Source organism: Bombina bombina, chromosome 7 (genome assembly GCF_027579735.1).
Source record: "Bombina bombina isolate aBomBom1 chromosome 7, aBomBom1.pri, whole genome shotgun sequence".
Lineage (NCBI taxonomy): Eukaryota > Metazoa > Chordata > Amphibia > Anura > Bombinatoridae > Bombina > Bombina bombina.
In genome coordinates, this window is record NC_069505.1 from 39,364,299 (window position 1) to 39,384,733 (window position 20,435).

The 20,435-nt window shown below is 42.9% G+C and overlaps 1 protein-coding gene across 1 annotated transcript in view; it reads right to left on the reverse strand.

The window, feature by feature from the left end:
- Positions 1-1,966: 1,966 nt before the first annotated feature.
- Positions 1,967-20,435, reverse strand: part of BSCL2 (BSCL2 lipid droplet biogenesis associated, seipin) — a 64,193-nt gene continuing 45,724 nt past the window's right edge. Inside the window, exons 9-10 of the mRNA XM_053720051.1 lie at positions 10,109-10,180; positions 1,967-2,706 (exon numbers count right to left, since the gene is read on the reverse strand). Of these exons, the coding sequence (XP_053576026.1) occupies positions 2,552-2,706; positions 10,109-10,180 (227 nt within the window). The 3' untranslated portion in view covers positions 1,967-2,551. The remainder of the gene's footprint in view (positions 2,707-10,108; positions 10,181-20,435) is intronic.

Consider the following 20,435-nt stretch of genomic DNA (forward strand, 5'->3'; position numbering starts at 1 on the left):
ATTTGATTGTTTAAATAGAAAAATTCCAATTCTGGAGTGTTTATTATATTACTCATGCCCATATAAATTGTGCAACACAAATTCTTTAGACTAGAATCTATCTACCTCAGTGAAAAAAACAAACCATTTAAACGGTGTCTGAGAACTAATATATGAATAATAATGACATAGTCGCTGATGATGGGAACTTGAAACATAGACAGACAACAGTGATTAAACGAGACATTACACACCTGAAAGGATCATAGATTGTGATCACTGATAAACTGAGTGATACAGTGATGTGTATATAGCAAAACCAACCATCCAAAACGCTTCTATAACATATAGAGGTTTATAATAACATTGTTATAAAACAAACAGGACGTTCAGATCTGCACATTTTAAGCTCACTGCTCGTATTCCAGAGTTTCCAACTGTCCCGTACAGGGGCGGACTGAGACCGATCAGGGCCCCGGGAAAAAAATAGGGAAGGGCCCCTACTGTCTCACACTGACCCAAATGTATCAAAATGTATGCAAATGAACATGGTAACTTCCCTGCCCTGTGCCTCAGGCCCCCCAACCTCAAGGACAAGGACCACCAACGTCAAGGGCCAGAGACAGGGCCCCCAACCTCCAGGGCCAGATCCCATACTCCATGGCCCTCAGAGTGACAAACCCCTGACAGGGCCCCCCGCACCCTATTGCCCCCAGCAACAAACCCCACATCCAGGCACAAGGCCCCCACTCTGGGGCTTGGGCCCCCACTAAACCCACACTTAAGTTCTAAGTAAATGATAGGGCAGCTGTCAACCCAAACTTAAGCAGCACACCAGGAGCCATGGAAATGCCATTTGTGGGCCCCCTGACATGCTGGGCCCTCGGGCTAGGTCCTATTTGCCCGGCTGATCAGTCCGCCCCTGGTCCCGTATTTTGCGGGATTGTCCTGGCTTGGGTGCTCTGCTTGCTGGCAATTCCCCCCAATGCCTGTTAAGCTCCACCAATTGTCTGACCAATTCTGCCCTTGATATGATAATAGTTGCCAGCATTTGAAAAAAAGAATTAGGGGCACTTTGCTGCACAGCTACGCACATGTATGATTTGCATAGTTCCACCCCTTATAAACTCTTTAGTTATGTTGATCTAATCTCCTTTGCTATGGACATATATAAATGACCTCCTAGACTGGTCAAGTTATTATTACATAGCATGTTGCAGGGTCTTTTTTCTAGATTATACAAAATGAACTCTAGCCTCTTTGTGGGAAGTGAATATACTGCCAGTGCTGCCTGTGTCGCCTGGCTATGCTGTACTGTGAGGAGTAGTTGCAAATAGCATATGGGCTATGTGATCCAGTAGAGCCCATCTAGCTGTGAAGTTAACAGCAGAGGATATGTAAGTAGGGCAATTCAGTCCCACAGGAGGAGGCTAAAGGACATGTCTTTGCGACACCTGAAGGTAGTTATGGCTGAAATCCTATAAGGGAGATACTGTGCACATAATAGTACTCCTGTACCCCATCTTCTGAAGTAGGATATCCAAGGGGTAATGAGTCTCAAAAAAGGTCTGAGCGCCCAACAATTAATTGAAGATTGAATGAGTGGAATACCTCTATCTTGACCTTTCTCCTGAGAGGCAAAAAAACAAACTGAGTAGTGCTGGGAGGTGGGAGGGATTAAACGCTCTTATTGTTCTTTGCCTCCTCCTAGTGGTGGAATTATATCACACACATCAAGGCTCTGTGGGCTCTCATCTTATGAAAGAAAAAAACATTTATTTAAAGCTACAGGTTATAATGTTTTACTTCATCTTTTTAAACATTTTAAGGGGGATAACATATTAAGTTAATGTCCGTATAAAATTATTGTAAGGAAACTACAAACAGAAATATTTAATGTGCCTACTTCAACATATTTACTATACGGCTATTGATATGGAATATACACAATATAATTATTTCCCAAAATCAAATACTTGCAATTAAGTGGTTCTCATCAATATTTATTTGGAATGTAGATTGTTACAGTAACTAAGCCGGCCAATCACATGAAAAGCTTACAGGGACATGTAATGTTATAACAGGCACTAAATTGCTAGACTCTTCTGTTATTACACAAATGTTTGTTGATAACTTTGTGTTTAGCCTCTGCAAATAGATTAACCACATAATTAGACATGTCCTCAAAGGCCACGGTTGTTGAGCCAATCACCATACGCATGTAGCCAACAATCACCCCCAGTCTTTAGCTGGCACAGAACTTTGCCTCGTGTGCAAGTCTAACTATGCACTTAAACCCTTTGCGGACATCGCTCACATAAGTTAACAACAAGAATTTATGTTATATTAGAAAATGAATCAATTATATTAAAATGTCCCTTTATATATATTAACTACAGATATTAAAAATAACAAACAGAAAGTAATAATAGAACATGGAGGTTGCAACATACAGACAAAACCCATTAGTTTAAATATATATCTATAAATTAGTGTGTAATGTCCGTCCAGGCTGTGGTAACACTGACACGTTGCACAGTGCATAGGTGTGTCTAAACGTCTTTCCTCCTCCTTATTTGCTGCTGCTATGTATAATGCGCTTGTGCAGTTCTGTGATTGGTTTATTGAGGTCAACCCGCCTCTCTCCATCTGTTCGCACAGTGTCCTGTGAGTCTGTGTGTGCTGTCCTCTGTATGCTCTGAGAGATTACCAGCTCCTCCTTGTCTTCTAGATGAGAGACAGAGAGGGAGTGAGAGAGAAAGAGAGACAGAGAGAGAGTGAGAGAGAAAGAGAGACAGAGAGAGAAAGAGGGTGAGAAAGAGAGAGTGAGAAAGAAAGAGAGATAGAAAGAGAGTGAGAGAGAGAGAGTGTCAGAAAGAGAGAGAGAGAGAGATTGAGAAAGAAAGAGAGAGAGATTGAGAAAGAAAGAGAGAGAGATTGAGAAAGAGAGAGAGAGAGAAAGAGAGAGAGAGAAAGAGAGAGAGAGAGAGAGAGAGAGAGAGAGAGAGAGAGAGAGAGAGAGAGAGAGAGAGAGAGAGAGAGAGAGAGAGAGAGAGAGAGAGAGAGAGAGAGAGAGAGAGAAAGAGTGAGAGAGAGAGAGAGAAAGAGTGAGAGAGAGAGAGAGAAAGAGTGAGAGAGAGAGAGAGAGAGAGAGAAAGAGAGAGAAAGAGAGAGAAAGAGAGAGAAAGAGAGAGAAAGAGAGAGAAAGAGAGAGAAAGAGAGAGAGAGAGAGAGAGAAAGAGAAAGAGAGAGAAAGAGAGAGAAAGAGAGAGAAAGAGAGAGAAAGAGAGAGAAAGAGAGAGAAAGAGAGAGAGAGAAAGAGAAAGAGAGAGAAAGAGAGAGAGAGAAAGAGAGAGAGAGAAAGAGAAAGAGAAAGAGAAAGAGAGAGAGAGAGAAAGAGAGAGAGAGAAAGAGAGAAAGAGAAAGAGAGAGAAAGAGAAAGAGAGAGAAAGAGAAAGAGAGAGAAAGAGAAAGAGAGAGAGAGAAAGGAGAGAGAAAAGGTTAATAGTGAAAATGAGAGAGAGAATAAAAAGTAAAAACATAATTTATGTAAGAACTTACCTGATAAATTCATTTCTTTCATATTAGCAAGAGTCCATGAGCTAGTGACGTATGGGATATACATTCCTACCAGGAGGGGCAAAGTTTCCCAAACCTTAAAATGCCTATAAATACACCCCTCACCACACCCACAATTCAGTTTAACGAATAGCCAAGAAATGGGGTGATAAGAAAAAAGTGCGAAAGCATATAAAATAAGGAATTGGAATAATTGTGCTTTATACAAAAAAATCATAACCACCACAAAAAAGGGCGGGCCTCATGGACTCTTGCTAATATGAAAGAAATGAATTTATCAGGTAAGTTCTTACATAAATTATGTTTTCTTTCATGTAATTAGCAAGAGTCCATGAGCTAGTGACGTATGGGATAATGACTACCCAAGATGTGGATCTTTCCATGCAAGAGTCACTAGAGAGGGAGGGATAAAATAAAGACAGCCAATTCCTGCTGAAAATAATCCACACCCAAAATAAAGTTTAATGAAAAACATAAACAGAAGATTCAAACTGAAACCGCTGCCTGAAGTACTTTTCTACCAAAAACTGCTTCAGAAGAAGAAAATACATAAAAATGGTAGAATTTAGTAAAAGTATGCAAAGAGGACCAAGTTGCTGCTTTGCAAATCTGATCAACCGAAGCTTCATTCCTAAACGCCCAGGAAGTAGAAACTGACCTAGTAGAATGAGCTGTAATCCTTTGAGGCGGAGTTTTACCCGACTCGACATAGGCATGATGAATTAAAGATTTCAACCAAGATGCCAAAGAAATGGCAGAAGCTTTCTGGCCTTTTCTAGAACCGGAAAAGATAACAAATAGACTAGAAGTCTTTCGGAAAGACTTAGTAGCTTCAACATAATATTTCAAAACTCTAACAACATCCAAAGAATGCAACGATTTCTCCTTAGAATTCTTAGGATTAGGACATAATGAAGGAACCACAATTTCTCTACTAATGTTGTTGGAATTCACAACTTTAGGTAAAAATTCAAAAGAAGTTCGCAACACCGCCTTATCCTGATGAAAAATCAGAAAAGGAGACTCACAAGAAAGAGCAGATAATTCAGAGACTCTTCTGGCAGAAGAGATCGCCAAAAGGAACAAAACTTTCCAAGAAAGTAATTTAATGTCCAATGAATGCATAGGTTCAAACAGAGGAGCTTGAAGAGCCCCCAGAACCAAATTCAAACTCCAAGGAGGAGAAATTGACTTAATGACAGGTTTTATACGAACCAAAGCTTGTACAAAACAATGAATATCAGGAAGATTAGCAATCTTTCTGTGAAAAAGAACAGAAAGAGCAGAGATTTGTCCTTTCAAAGAACTTGCGGATAAACCTTTATCTAAACCATCCTGAAGAAACTGTAAAATTCTCGGAATTCTAAAAGAATGCCAAGAAAAATGATGAGAAAGACACCAAGAAATATAAGTCTGTAACATAGTAGTAATCACAGAGTCAGAGAAACCTCTTTGACCAAGAATCAAGCGTTCAATCTCCATACCTTTAAATTTAAGGATTTGAGATCCTGATGGAAAAACGGACCTTGCGACAGAAGGTCTGGTCTTAGCGGAAGAGTCCACGGATGGCAAGAGGCCATCCGGACAAGATCCGCATACCAAAACCTGTGAGGCCATGCCGGAGCTATCAGCAGAACAAACAAGCATTCCTTCAGAATCTTGGAGATTACTCTTGGAAGAAGAACTAGAGGCGGAAAGATATAGGCAGAATGATACTTCCAAGGAAGTGATAATGCATCCGCCTGAGGATCCCGGGATCTGGACAGATACCTGGGAAGTTTCTTGTTTAGATGAAACGCCATCAGATCTATTTCTGGAAGCTCCCACATTTGAACAATCTGAAGAAATACCTCTGGGTGAAGAGACCATTCGCCCGGATGCAACGTTTGGCGACTGAGATAATCCGCTTCCCAATTGTCTATACCTGGGATATGAACCGCAGAGATTAGACAGGAGCTGGATTCCGCCCAAACCAGAATTCGAGATACTTCTTTCATAGCCAGAGGACTGTGAGTCCCTCCTTGATGATTGATGTATGCTACAGTTGTGACATTGTCTGTCTGAAAACAAATGAACGATTCTCTCTTCAGAAGAGGCCAAGACTGAAGAGCTCTGAAAATTGCACGGAGTTCCAAAATATTGATTGGTAATCTCACCTCCTGAGATTCCCAAACTCCTTGTGCCGTCAGAGATCCCCACACAGCTCCCCAACCTGTGAGACTTGCATCTGTTGAAATTACAGTCCAGGTCGGAAGCACAAAAGAAGCCCCCTGAATTAAACGATGGTGATCTGTCCACCATGTTAGAGAGTGTCGTACAATCGGTTTTAAAGATATTAATTGAGATATCTTTGTGTAATCCCTGCACCATTGATTCAGCATACAGAGCTGAAGAGGTCACATGTGAAAACGAGCAAAGGGGATCGCGTCCGATGCAGCAGTCATAAGACCTAGAATTTCCATGCATAAGGCTACCGAAGGGAATGATTGTGACTGAAGGTTTCGACAAGCTGAAATCAATTTTAGACGTCTCTTGTCTGTCAAAGACAGAGTCATGGACACTGAATCTATCTGGAAACCCAGAAAGGTTACCCTTGTCTGAGGAATCAATGAACTTTTTAGTGAATTGATCCTCCAACCATGATCTTGAAGAAACAACACAAGTCGATTCGTATGAGATTCTGCTAAATGTAAAGACTGAGCAAGTACCAAGATATCGTCCAAATAAGGAAATACCACAATACCCTGTTCTCTGATTACAGACAGAAGGGCACCGAGAACCTTTGTAAAAATTCTTGGAGCTGTAGCTAGGCCAAACGGCAGAGCCACAAACTGGTAATGCTTGTCCAGAAAAGAGAATCTCAGGAACTGATAATGATCTGGATGAATCGGAATATGCAGATATGCATCCTGTAAATCTATTGTGGACATATAATGCCCTTGCTGAACAAAAGGCAAGATAGTCCTTACAGTTACCATTTTGAACGTTGGTATCCTTACATAACGATTCAATATTTTTAGATCCAGAACTGGTCTGAAGGAATTCTCCTTCTTTGGTACAATGAAGAGATTTGAATAAAACCCCATCCCCTGTTCCAGAACTGGAACTGGCATAATTACTCCAGCCAACTCTAGATCTGAAACACAATTCAGAAATGCTTGAGCTTTCACTGGATTTACTGGGACACGGGAAAGAAAAAATCTTTTTGCAGGAGGTCTCATCTTGAAACCAATTCTGTACCCTTCTGAAACAATGTTCTGAATCCAAAGATTGTGAACAGAATTGATCCAAATTTCTTTGAAAAAACATAACCTGCCCCCTACCAGCTGAGCTGGAATGAGGGCCACACCTTCATGTGGACTTAGAAGCTGGCTTTGCTTTTCTAGAAGGCTTGAATTTATTCCAGACTGGAGATGGTTTCTAAACTGAAACTGCTCCTGAGGATGAAGGATCAGGCTTTTGTTCTTTGTTGAAACGAAAGGAACGAAAACGATTATTAGCACTGTTTTTACCCTTAGATTTTTTATCCTGTGGTAAAAAAGTTCCTTTCCCACCAGTAACAGTTGAGATAATAGAATCCAACTGAGAACCAAATAATTTGTTACCCTGGAAAGAAATGGAAAGTAGAGTTGATTTAGCCATATCAGCATTCCAAGTTTTAAGCCATAAAGCTCTTCTAGCTAAAATAGCTAGAGACATAAACCTGACATCAACTCTGATAATATAAAAAATGGCATCACAGATAAAATTATTAGCATGTTGAAGAAGAAGAAGAATATTATGAGAATCATGATCTGTTACTTGTTGCGCTAAAGTTTCCAACCAAAAAGTTGAAGCTGCAGCAACATCAGCCAATGATATAGCAGGTCTAAGAAGATTACCTGAACACAGATAAGTTTTTCTTAGAAAGGATTCAATTTTCCTATCTAAAGGATCCTTAAACGAAGTACCATCTGACGTAGGAATAGTAGTACGTTTAGCAAGGGTAGAAATAGCCCCATCAACTCTAGGGATTTTGTCCCAAAATTCTAATCTGTCAGACGGCACAGGATATAATTGCTTAAAACGTTTAGAAGGAGTAAATGAATTACCCAATTTATCCCATTCTCTGGAAATTACTTCAGAAATAGCACTAGGAACAGGAAAAACTTCTGGAATAACCACAGGAGATTTAAAGACCTTATCTAAACGTTTAGAATTAGTATCAAGAGGACCAGAATCCTCAATTTCTAAAGCAATTAGTACTTCTTTAAGTAAAGAACGAATAAATTCCATTTTAAATAAATATGAAGATTTATCAGCATCAATCTCTGAAACAGAATCCTCTGAACCAGAAGAGTCATCAGAATCAGAATGATGATGTTCATTTAAAAATTCATCTGTATAAAGAGAAGTTTTAAAAGATTTTTTATGTTTACTAGAAGGAGGAATAACAGACATAGCCTTCTTGATGGATTCAGAAACAAAATCTCTTATGTTATCAGGAACATTCTGAACATTAGATGTTGATGGAACTGCAACAGGTAATGGTACATTACTAAAGGAAATATTATCTGCATTAACAAGTTTGTCATGACAATTAATACAAACAACAGCTGGAGGAATAGCTACCAAAAGTTTACAGCAGATACACTTAGCTTTGGTAGTTCCAGCACCAGACAGCGATTTTCCTGAAGTATCTTCTGACTCAGATGCAACGTGAGACATCTTGCAATATGTAAGAGAAAAAACAACATATAAAGCAAAATTGATCAAATTCCTTAAATGACAGTTTCAGGAATGGGAAAAAAATGCCAATGAACAAGCTTCTAGCAACCAGAAGCAAAGAAAAATGAGACTTAAATAATGTGGAGACAAAAGCGACGCCCATATTTTTTAGCGCCAAATAAGACGCCCACATTATTTGGCGCCTAAATGCTTTTTGGCGCCAAAAATGACGCCACATCCGGAACGCAGACATCTTTGGCGCAAAAGAACGTCAAAAATGACGCAACTTCCGGCGACACGTATGACGCCGGAAACAGAAAAGATTTTTTGCGCCAAAAAAGTCTGCGCCAAGAATGACGCAATAAAATGAAGCATTTTCAGCCCCCGCGAGCCTAACAGCCCACAGGGAAAAAAAGTCAAATTTTTAAGGTAAGAAAAATAATTGATTCAAGTGCATTATCCCAAATATGAAACTGACTGTCTGAAAATAAGGAATGTTGAACATCCTGAGTCAAGGCAAATACATTTTTGAATACATATATTTAGAACTTTATAAACAAAGTGCCCAACCATAGCTTAGAGTGTCACAGAAAATAAGACTTACTTACCCCAGGACACTCATCTACATGTTTGTAGAAAGCCAAACCAGTACTGAAACGAGAATCAGCAGAGGTAATGGTATATATAAGAGTATATCGTCGATCTGAAAAGGGAGGTAAGAGATGAATCTTTACGACCGATAACAGAGAACCTATGAAATAGACCCCGTAGAAGGAGATCATTGCATTCAAATAGGCAATACTCTCCTCACATCCCTCTGACATTCACTGCACGCTGAGAGGAAAACCGGGCTCCAACCTGCTGCGGAGCGCATATCAATGTAGAATCTAGCACAAACTTACTTCACCACCTCCATAGGAGGCAAAGTTTGTAAAACTGAATTGTGGGTGTGGTGAGGGGTGTATTTATAGGCATTTTAAGGTTTGGGAAACTTTGCCCCTCCTGGTAGGAATGTATATCCCATACGTCACTAGCTCATGGACTCTTGCTAATTACATGAAAGAAAAGAGAGTTAGAACATTGGGAAAAACTAGAGAGCATTCATTTAGAAAAGTGAATTTACAATGAAGAAAAACATCTATGGGAGGGAGGGTTGGGATGTTAGACGGCTACTTGAAGAGCAGAGTTTTAAGGCTGTGTACAAAGCACAAAGAAGTGGAATAGGAAAGCCTGATGGAGATTAAGGGAAATAGAATAATACAAAGTCCACAGGTGAGGGTACCAGAGTAATAATACAGAGGCCGCGTGCAGAACAGGTGAGGGTACCAGAGTAATAATACAGAGGCCGTGTGCAGAACAGGTGAGGGTACCAGAGTAATAATACAGAGGCCGTGTGCAGAACAGGTGAGGGTACCAGAGTAATAATACAGAGGCCGTGTGCAGAACAGGTGAGGGTACCAGAGTAATAATACAGAGGCCGTGTGCAGAACAGGTGAGGGTACCAGAGTAATAATACAGAGGCCGTCTGCAGAACAGGTGAGGGTACCAGAGTAATAATACAGAGGCCGTGTGCAGAACAGGTGAGGGTACCAGAGTAATAATACAGAGGCCGTGTGCAGAACAGGTGAGGGTACCAGAGTAATAATACAGAGGCCGTGTGAAGAACAGGTGAGGGTACCAGAGTAATAATACAGAGGCCGTGTGCAGAACAGGTGAGGGTACCAGAGTAATAATACAGAGGCCGTGTGCAGAACAGGTGAGGGTACAACAAGAAGCAGTTATTACATTCAGACCAAACAGGAGAAGACAGAGATGCTGTAAACACTAGGGTAGAGAATCTTACCGCCGCCTTCAATGCACTCTCCTGTCACATGATCATCCTGACCAATAGTCTCGGCACTTGGTGACTTGTCATCTGATATAGAAGAGAAGTTGTTTATCCTTCACTTACACATAGCTTTGTCAGTTTCTGAACTCACTGTCATTCTCGTCCCATCACCAAGCTGTGCAAACCTAATCTTGTTCCAATAAAATCTATTGCACATTTCCTTCCTGATCTTTGTACATGTTTCCTTAATAGCTGTTACTCTCAAGATGTAATGGGAGCAGGAACAGAATAGACTCAGCGGCTGTGACACCAGTGACTATACAGCTTCTGACTCTTTAGCTGTGACACCAGTGACTATACAGCTTCTGACTCTTTAGCTGTGACCCCAGTGACTATACAGCTTCTGACTCTTAAGCTGTGACACCAGTGACTATACAGCTTCTGACTCTTTAGCTGTGACACCAGTGGCTATACAGCCTCTGACTCTTTAGCTGTGACACCAGTGACTATACAGCCTCTGACTCTTTAGCTGTGACACCAGTGACTATACAGCTTCTGACTCTTTAGCTGTGACACCAGTGACTATACAGCTTCTGACTCTTTAGCTGTGACACCAGTGACTATACAGCTTTTGACTCTTTAGCTGTGACACCAGTGACTATACAGCTTCTGACCCTTTAGCTGTGACACCAGTGACTATACAGCTTCTGACTCTATAGCTGTGACACCAGTGACTATACAGCTTCTGACTCTATAGCTGTGACACCAGTGACTATACAGCTTCTGACCCTTTAGCTGTGACACCAGTGACTATACAGCTTCTGACTCTTTAGCTGTGACACCAGTGACTATACAGCCTCTGACTCTTTAGCTGTGACACCAGTGACTATACAGCCTCTGACTCTTTAGCTGTGACACCAGTGACTATACAGCCTCTGACTCTTTAGCTGTGACACCAGTGACTATACAGCTTCTGACTCTTTAGCTGTGACACCAGTGACTATACAGCTTCTGACTCTATAGCTGTGACACCAGTGACTATACAGCCTCTGACTCTTTAGCTGTGACACCAGTGACTATACAGCTTCTGACTCTTTAGCTGTGACACCAGTGACTATACAGCTTTTGACTCTTTAGCTGTGACACCAGTGACTATACAGCTTCTGACTCTTTAGCTGTGACACCAGTGACTATACAGCTTCTGACCTCTTTAGCTGTGACACCAGTGACTATACAGCTTCTGACCCTTTAGCTGTGACACCAGTGACTATACAGCTTCTGACTCTTTAGCTGTGACACCAGTGACTATACAGCTTCTGACCCTTTAGCCTGTGACACAGTGACTATACAGCTTCTGACTCTTTAGCTGTGACACCAGTGGTCTATACAGCTTCTGATCCTTTAGCTGTGACACCAGTGACTATACAGCTTCTGACTCCTTCAGCTGTGACACCAGTGACTATACAGCTTCTGACCCTTTAGCTGTGACACAGTGACTATACAGCTTCTGACCCTTTAGTTGTGACACCAGTGACTATACAGCTTCTGACTCTTCAGCTGTGACACCAGTGACTATACAGCTTCTCACCCTTAGCTGTGACACCAGTGACTATACAGCTTCTGATCCTTTAGCTGTGACACCAGTGACTATACAGCTTCTGACTCTTCAGCTGTGACACCAGTGACTATACAGCTTCTCACCCTTAGCTGTGACACCAGTGACTATACAGCTTCTGACCCTTTAGTTGTGACACCAGTGACTATACAGCTTCCGACTCTTCAGCTGTGACACCAGTGACTATACAGCCTCTGACCTCTTTAGCTGTGACACCAGTGACTATACAGCCTCTGACTCTTTAGCTGTGACACCAGTGACTATACAGCTTCTGACTCTTTAGCTGTGACACCAGTGACTATACAGCTTCTCACCCTTAGCTGTGACACCAGTGACTATACAGCTTCTGACTCTTTAGCTGTGACACCAGTGACTATACAGCTTCTGACCCTTTAGCTGTGACACCAGTGACTATACAGCTTCTGACTCTTTAGCTGTGACACCAGTGACTATACAGCTTCTGACTTCTTTAGCTGTGGACACCAGTGACTATACCAGCTTCTGACTATTTAGCTGTGACCACCAGTGACTATACAGCTTCTGACTCTTTAGCTGTGACACCAGTGACTATACAGCTTCTGACCCTTTAGCCTGTGACACCAGTGACTATACAGCTTCTGACTCCTTTAGCTGTGACACCAGTGACTATTACAGCTTCTCACCCCTTTAGCTGTGACACCCAGTGACTATACAGCTTCTGACTCTTCAGCTGTGACACCAAGTGACTATACAGCTTCTGACTCTTTAGCTGTGACAACAGTGAATATACTGCCTCTGACTCTTTAGCTGTGGACACCAGTGACTATACAGCTTCTGACTCTTTAGCTGTGACACCAGTGACTATACAGCTCTGACTCTTTAGCTGTGACCACCAGTGACTATACAGCTTCTGACTCTTTAGCTGTGACACCAGTGACTATACAGCTTCTGACTCTATAGCTGTGACACCAGTGACTATACAGCTTCTGACTCTTTAGCTGTGACACCAGTGAATATACAGCTTCTGACTCTTTCAGCTGTGACACCAGTGACTATACAGCTTCTGACTCTACTAGCTGTGACACCAGTGACTATACAGCTTCTGACTCTTTAGCTGTGACACCAGTGACTATACAGCTTCTCACCCTTAGCTGTGACACCAGTGACTATACAGCTTCTGACTCTTCTAGCTTGTGACACAGTGACTATACAGCTTCTGACTCTTTAGCTGTGACACCAGTGACTATACAGCTTCTGACTCTTTAGCTGTGACACCAGTGACTATACAGCCCTCTGACCCTTTAGCTGTGACACCAGTGACTATACAGCTTCTGACTCTATAGCTGTGACACCAGTGACTATACAGCTTCTGACTCTTCAGCTGTGACCACCAGTGACTATACAGCTTCTGAACCTTTAGCTGTGACACCAGTGACTATACAGCTTCTGACTCTTTAGCTGTGACACCAGGGACTATACAGCTTCTGACCTCTTTAGCTGTGACACCAGTGACTATACAGCTTCTGACCCTTTAGCTGTGACACCAGTGACTATACAGCTTCTGACCCTTTAGCTGTGACACCAGTGACTATACAGCTTCTGACTCTTTAGCTGTGACACCAGTGACTATACAGCTTCTGACTCTTTAGCTGTGACACCAGTGACTATACAGCTTCTGACTCTTTAGCTGTGACACCAGTGACTATACAGCTTCTGACTCTTTAGCTGTGACACCAGTGACTATACAGCTTCTGACTCTATAGCTGTGACACCAGTGACTATACAGCTTCTGACTCTTTAGCTGTGACACCAGTGACTATACAGCTTCTCACCCTTAGCTGTGACACCAGTGACTATACAGCTTCTGACTCTTCAGCTGTGACACCAGTGACTATACAGCTTCTGACTCTTTAGCTGTGACACCAGTGACTATACAGCTTCTGACTCTTTAGCTGTGACACCAGTGACTATACAGCTTCTCACCCTTAGCTGTGACACCAGTGACTATACAGCTTCTGACTCTTTAGCTGTGACACCAGTGACTATACAGCTTCTGACTCTTTAGCTGTGACACCAGTGACTATACAGCTTCTGACTCTTTAGCTGTGACACCAGTGACTATACAGCTTCTGACTCTTTAGCTGTGACACCAGTGACTATACAGCTTCTGACTCTTTAGCTGTGACACCAGTGACTATACAGCTTCTGACTCTTTAGCTGTGACACCAGTGACTATACAGCTTCTGACTCTTTAGCTGTGACACCAGTGACTATACAGCTTCTGACTCTTTAGCTGTGACACCAGTGACTATACAGCTTCTGACTCTTTAGCTGTGACACCAGTGACTATACAGCTTCTCACCCTTAGCTGTGACACCAGTGACTATACAGCTTCTGACTCTATAGGTGTGACACCAGTGACTATACAGCTTCTGACTCTTTAGCTGTGACACCAGTGACAATACAGCTTCTGACTCTTTAACTGTGACACCAGTGAGTATACAGCTTCTGACTCTTTAGCTGTGACACCAGTGACTATACAGCCTCTGACTCTTTAGCTGTGACACCAGTGACTATACAGCTTCTCACCCTTTAGCTGTGACACCAGTGACTATACAGCTTCTGACTCTTCAGCTGTGACACCAGTGACTATACAGCTTCTCACCCTTAGCTGTGACACCAGTGACTATACAGCTTCTGACTCTTTAGCTGTGACACCAGTGACTATACAGCCTCTGACTCTATAGCTGTGACACCAGTGACTATACAGCCTCTGACTCTATAGCTGTGACACCAGTGACTATACAGCTTCTGACTCTTTAGCTGTGACACCAGTGACTATACAGCTTCTGACTCTTTAACTGTGACACCAGTGACTATACAGCTTCTGACTCTTTAGCTGTGACACCAGTGACTATACAGCTTCTGACTCTATAGCTGTGACACCAGTGACTATACAGCCTCTGACTCTATAGCTGTGACACCAGTGACTATACAGCTTCTGACTCTTTAGCTGTGACACCAGTAACTATACAGCTTCTGACTCTTTAGCTGTGACACCAGTGACTATACAGCTTCTGACTCTATAGCTGTGACACCAGTGACTATACAGCCTCTGACTCTTTAGCTGTGACACCAGTGACTATACAGCTTCTGACTCTTTAGCTGTGACACCAGTGACTATACAGCTTCTGACTCTTTAGCTGTGACACCAGTGACTATACAGCTTTTGACTCTTTAGCTGTGACACCAGTGACTATACAGCCTCTGACTCTTTAACTGTGACACCAGTGACTATACAGCTTCTCACCCTTAGCTGTGACACCAGTGACTATACAGCTTCTGACTCTTTAATTGTGACACCAGTGACTATACAGCTTCTGACCCTTTAGCTGTGACACCAGTGACTATACAGCTTTTGACTCTTTAGCTGTGACACCAGTGACTATACAGCTTCTGACTCTTTAGCTGTGACACCAGTGACTATACAGCTTCTGACGCTTTAGTTGTGACACCAGTGACTATACAGCTTCTGACTCTATAGCTGTGACACCAGTGACTATACAGCCTCTGACTCTATAGCTGTGACACCAGTGACTATACAGCTTCTGACTCTTTAGCTGTGACACCAGTGACTATACAGCTTCTGACTCTATAGCTGTGACACCAGTGACTATACAGCTTCTGACTCTATAGCTGTGACACCAGTGACTATACAGCTTCTGACTCTATAGCTGTGACACCAGTGACTATACAGCTTCTGACTCTTTAGCTGTGACACCAGTGACTATACAGCTTCTGACGCTTTAGTTGTGACACCAGTGACTATACAGCTTCTGACTCTATAGCTGTGACACCAGTGACTATACAGCTTCTGACTCTTTAGCTGTGACACCAGTGACTATACAGCTTCTGACTCTATAGCTGTGACACCAGTGACTATACAGCTTCTGACTCTATAGCTGTGACACCAGTGACTATACAGCTTCTGACTCTTTAGCTGTGACACCAGTGACTATACAGCCTCTGACTCTTTAGCTGTGACACCAGTGACTATACAGCTTCTGACTCTTTAGCTGTGACACCAGTGACTATACAGCTTCTCACCCTTAGCTGTGACACCAGTGACTATACAGCTTCTGACTCTTTAGCTGTGACACCAGTGACTATACAGCTTCTGACCCTTTAGCTGTGACACCAGTGACTATACAGCTTCTGACTCTTTAGCTGTGACACCAGTGACTATACAGCTTCTGACTCTTTAGCTGTGACACCAGTGACTATACAGCTTCTGACTCTTTAGCTGTGACACCAGTGACTATACAGCTTCTGACTCTTTAACTGTGACACCAGTGACTATACAGCTTCTGACTCTTTAGCTGTGACACCAGTGACTATACAGCTTCTCACCCTTTAGCTGTGACACCAGTGACTATACAGCTTCTGACTCTTCAGCTGTGACACCAGTGACTATACAGCTTCTGACTCTTTAGCTGTGACACCAGTGACTATACAGCCTCTGACTCTTTAGCTGTGACACCAGTGACTATACAGCTTCTGACTCTTTAGCTGTGACACCAGTGACTATACAGCCTCTGACTCTTTAGCTGTGACACCAGTGACTATAAAGCTTCTGACTCTTTAGCTGTGACACCAGTGACTATACAGCTTCTGACTCTATAGCTGTGACACCAGTGACTATACAGCTTCTGACTCTTTAGCTGTGACACCAGTGACTATACAGCTTCTGACTCTTCAGCTGTGACACCAGTGACTATACAGCTTCTGACTCTATAGCTGTGACACCAGTGACTATACAGCTTCTGACTCTTTAGCTGTGACACCAGTGACTATACAGCTTCTCACCCTTAGCTGTGACACCAGTGACTATACAGCTTCTGACTCTATAGGTGTGACACCAGTGACTATACAGCTTCTGACTCTTTAGCTGTGACACCAGTGACTATACAGCCTCTGACTCTATAGCTGTGACACCAGTGACTATACAGCTTCTGACTCTTTAACTGTGACACCAGTGACTATACAGCTTCTGACTCTTTAACTGTGACACCAGTGACTATACAGCTTCTGACTCTTTAGCTGTGACACCAGTGACTATACAGCTTCTGACTCTATAGCTGTGACACCAGTGACTATACAGCCTCTGACTCTATAGCTGTGACACCAGTGACTATACAGCTTCTGACCTCTTTAGCTGTGACACCAGTGACTATACAGCTTCTGACTCTATAGCTTGTGACACCAGTGGACTATACAGCCTTCTGACTCTTTAGCTGTGACACACCAGTGACTATACAGCTTCTGACTCTTTAGCTGTGACACCAGTGACTATACAGCCTTCTGACTCTTTAGCTGTGACACCAGTGACTATACAGCTCTGACTCTTTAGCTGTGACACCAGTGACTATAACAGCCTCTGACTCTTTAGCTGTGACACCAGTGACTATACAGCTTCTGACTCCTTTAGCTGTGACACCAGTGACTATACAGCTTCTGACTCTTTAGCTGTGACACCAGTGACTATACAGCTTCTGACCCTTTAGCTGTGACACCAGTGACTATACAGCTTTGACTCTATAGCTGTGGACACCAGTGACTATACAGCTTCTGACTCTATAGCTGTGGACACCAGTGACTATACAGCTTCTGACTCTTTAGCTGTGACACCAGTGACTATACAGCTTCTGACTCTATTAGCTGTGACACCAGTGACTATACAGCCTCTGACTCTTTAGCTGTGACACCAGTGACTATACAGCCTCTGACTCTTTAGCTGTGACACCAGTGACTATACAGCTTCTGACTCTTTAGCTGTGACACCAGTGACTATACAGCTTCTGACTCTATAGCTGTGACACCAGTGACTATACAGCCTCTGACTCTTTAGCTGTGACACCAGTGACTATACAGCTTCTGACTCTTTAGCTGTGACACCAGTGACTATACAGCTTCTGACTCTTTAGCTGTGACACCAGTGACTATACAGCTTCTGACTCTTTAGCTGTGACACCAGTGACTATACAGCTTCTGACTCTTTAGCTGTGACACCAGTGACTATACAGCTTCTGACTCCTTTAGCTGTGACACCAGTGACCTATACAGCTTCTGACTCTTTAGCTGTGACACCAGTGACTATACAGCTTCTGACCCTTTAGCTGTGACACCAGTGACTATACTGCTTCTGACTCTTTAGCTGTGACACCAGTGACTATACAGCTTCTGACTCTTTAGCTGTGACACCAGTGACTATACAGCTTCTGACTCTTAGCTGTGACACCAGTGACTATACAGCTTCTGACTCTTTAGCTGTGACACCAGTGACTATACAGCTTCTGACCCTTTAGCTGTGACACCAGTGACTATACAGCTTCTGACCTCTTTAGCTGTGACACCAGTGACTATACAGCTTCTGACTCTTTAGCTGTGACACCAGTGACTATACAGCTTCTGACTCCTTAGCTGTGACACCAGTGACTATACAGCTTCTGACTCTTTAGCTGTGACACCAGTGACTATACAGCTTCTGACTCTTTAGCTGTGACACCAGTGACTATACAGCTTCTGACCCTTTAGCTGTGACACCAGTGACTATACAGCTTCTGACTCTTCAGCTGTGACACCAGTGACTATACAGCTTCTGACTCTTTAGCTGTGACACCAGTGACTATACAGCCTTCTGACTCTTTAGCTGTGACACCCAGTGACTATACAGCTTCTGACTCTTTAGCTGTGACACAGTGACTATACAGCTTCTGACTCTTTAGCTGTGACACCAGTGACTATACAGCTTCTGACTCTTTAGCTGTGACACCAGTGACTATACAGCTTCTGACTCTTTAGCTGTGACACCAGTGACTATACAGCTTCTGACTCTTTAGCTGTGACACCAGTGACTATACAGCTTCTGACTCTTTAGCTGTGACACCAGTGACTATACAGCTTCTGACTCTATAGCTGTGACACCAGTGACTATACAGCTTCTGACTCTTTAGCTGTGACACCAGTGACTATACAGCTTCTGACTCTTTAGCTGTGACACCAGTGACTATACAGCTTCTGACTCTTTAGCTGTGACACCAGTGACTATACAGCTTCTGACTCTTTAGCTGTGACACCAGTGACTATACAGCTTCTGACTCTATAGCTGTGACACCAGTGACTATACAGCTTCTGACCTCTTTAGCTGTGACACCAGTGACTATACAGCTTCTGACTCTTTAGCTGTGACACCAGTGACTATACAGCTTCTGACTCTTTAGCTGTGACACCAGTGACTATACAGCTTCTGACTCTTTAGCTGTGACACCAGTGACTATACAGCTTCTGACTCTTTAGCTGTGACACCAGTGACTATACAGCTTCTGACTCTTTAGCTGTGACACCAGTGACTATACAGCTTCTGACTCTTTAGCTGTGACACCAGTGACTATACAGCTTCTGACCCTTTAGCTGTGACACCAGTGACTATACAGCTTCTGACTCTTTAGCTGTGACACCAGTGACTATACAGCTTCTGACTCCTTTAGCTGTGACACCAGTGACTATACAGCTTCTGACTCTTTAGCTGTGACACCAGTGACTATACAGCTTCTGACTCTTTAGCTGTGACACCAGTGACTATACAGCTTCTGACTCTTTAGCTGTGACACCAGTGACTATACAGCTTCTGACTCTTTAGCTGTGACACCAGTGACTATACAGCTTCTGACTCTTTAGCTGTGACACCAGTGACTATACAGCTTCTGACTCTTTAGCTGTGACACCAGTGACTATACAGCTTCTGACTCTTTAGCTGTGACACCAGTGACTATACAGCTTCTCACCCTTAGCTGTGACACCAGTGACTATACAGCTTCTGACTCTATAGCTGTGACACCAGTGACTATACAGCTTCTGACTCTTTAGCTGTGACACCAGTGACAATACAGCTTCTGACTCTTTAACTGTGACACCAGTGACTATACAGCTTCTGACTCTATAGCTGTGACACCAGTGACTATACAGCTTCTGACTCTTTAGCTGTGACACCAGTGACTATACAGCTTCTGACTCTTTAGCTGTGACACCAGTGACTATACAGCTTCTGACTCTTCAGCTGTGACACCAGTGACTATACAGCTTCTCACCCTTAGCTGTGACACCAGTGACTATACAGCTTCTGATCCTTTAGCTGTGACACCAGTGACTATACAGCTTCTGACTCTATAGCTGTGACACCAGTGACTATACAGCCTCTGACTCTATAGCTGTGACACCAGTGACTATACAGCTTCTGACTCTTTAGCTGTGACACCAGTGACTATACAGCTTCTGACTCTTTAGCTGTGACACCAGTGACTATACAGCTTCTGACTCTTTAGCTGTGACACCAGTGACTATACAGCTTCTGACTCTTTAGCTGTGACACCAGTGACTATACAGCTTCTGACTCTATAGCTGTGACACCAGTGACTATACAGCTTCTGACTCTATAGCTGTGACACCAGTGACTATACAGCCTCTGACTCTTTAGCTGTGACACCAGTGACTATACAGCTTCTGACTCTTTAGCTGTGACACCAGTGACTATACAGCTTCTGACTCTATAGCTGTGACACCAGTGACTATACAGCCTTCTGACTCTTTAGCTGTGACACCAGTGACTATACAGCTTCTGACTCTTTAGCTGTGACACCAGTGACTATACAGCTTCTGACTCTTTAGCTGTGACACCAGTGACTATACAGC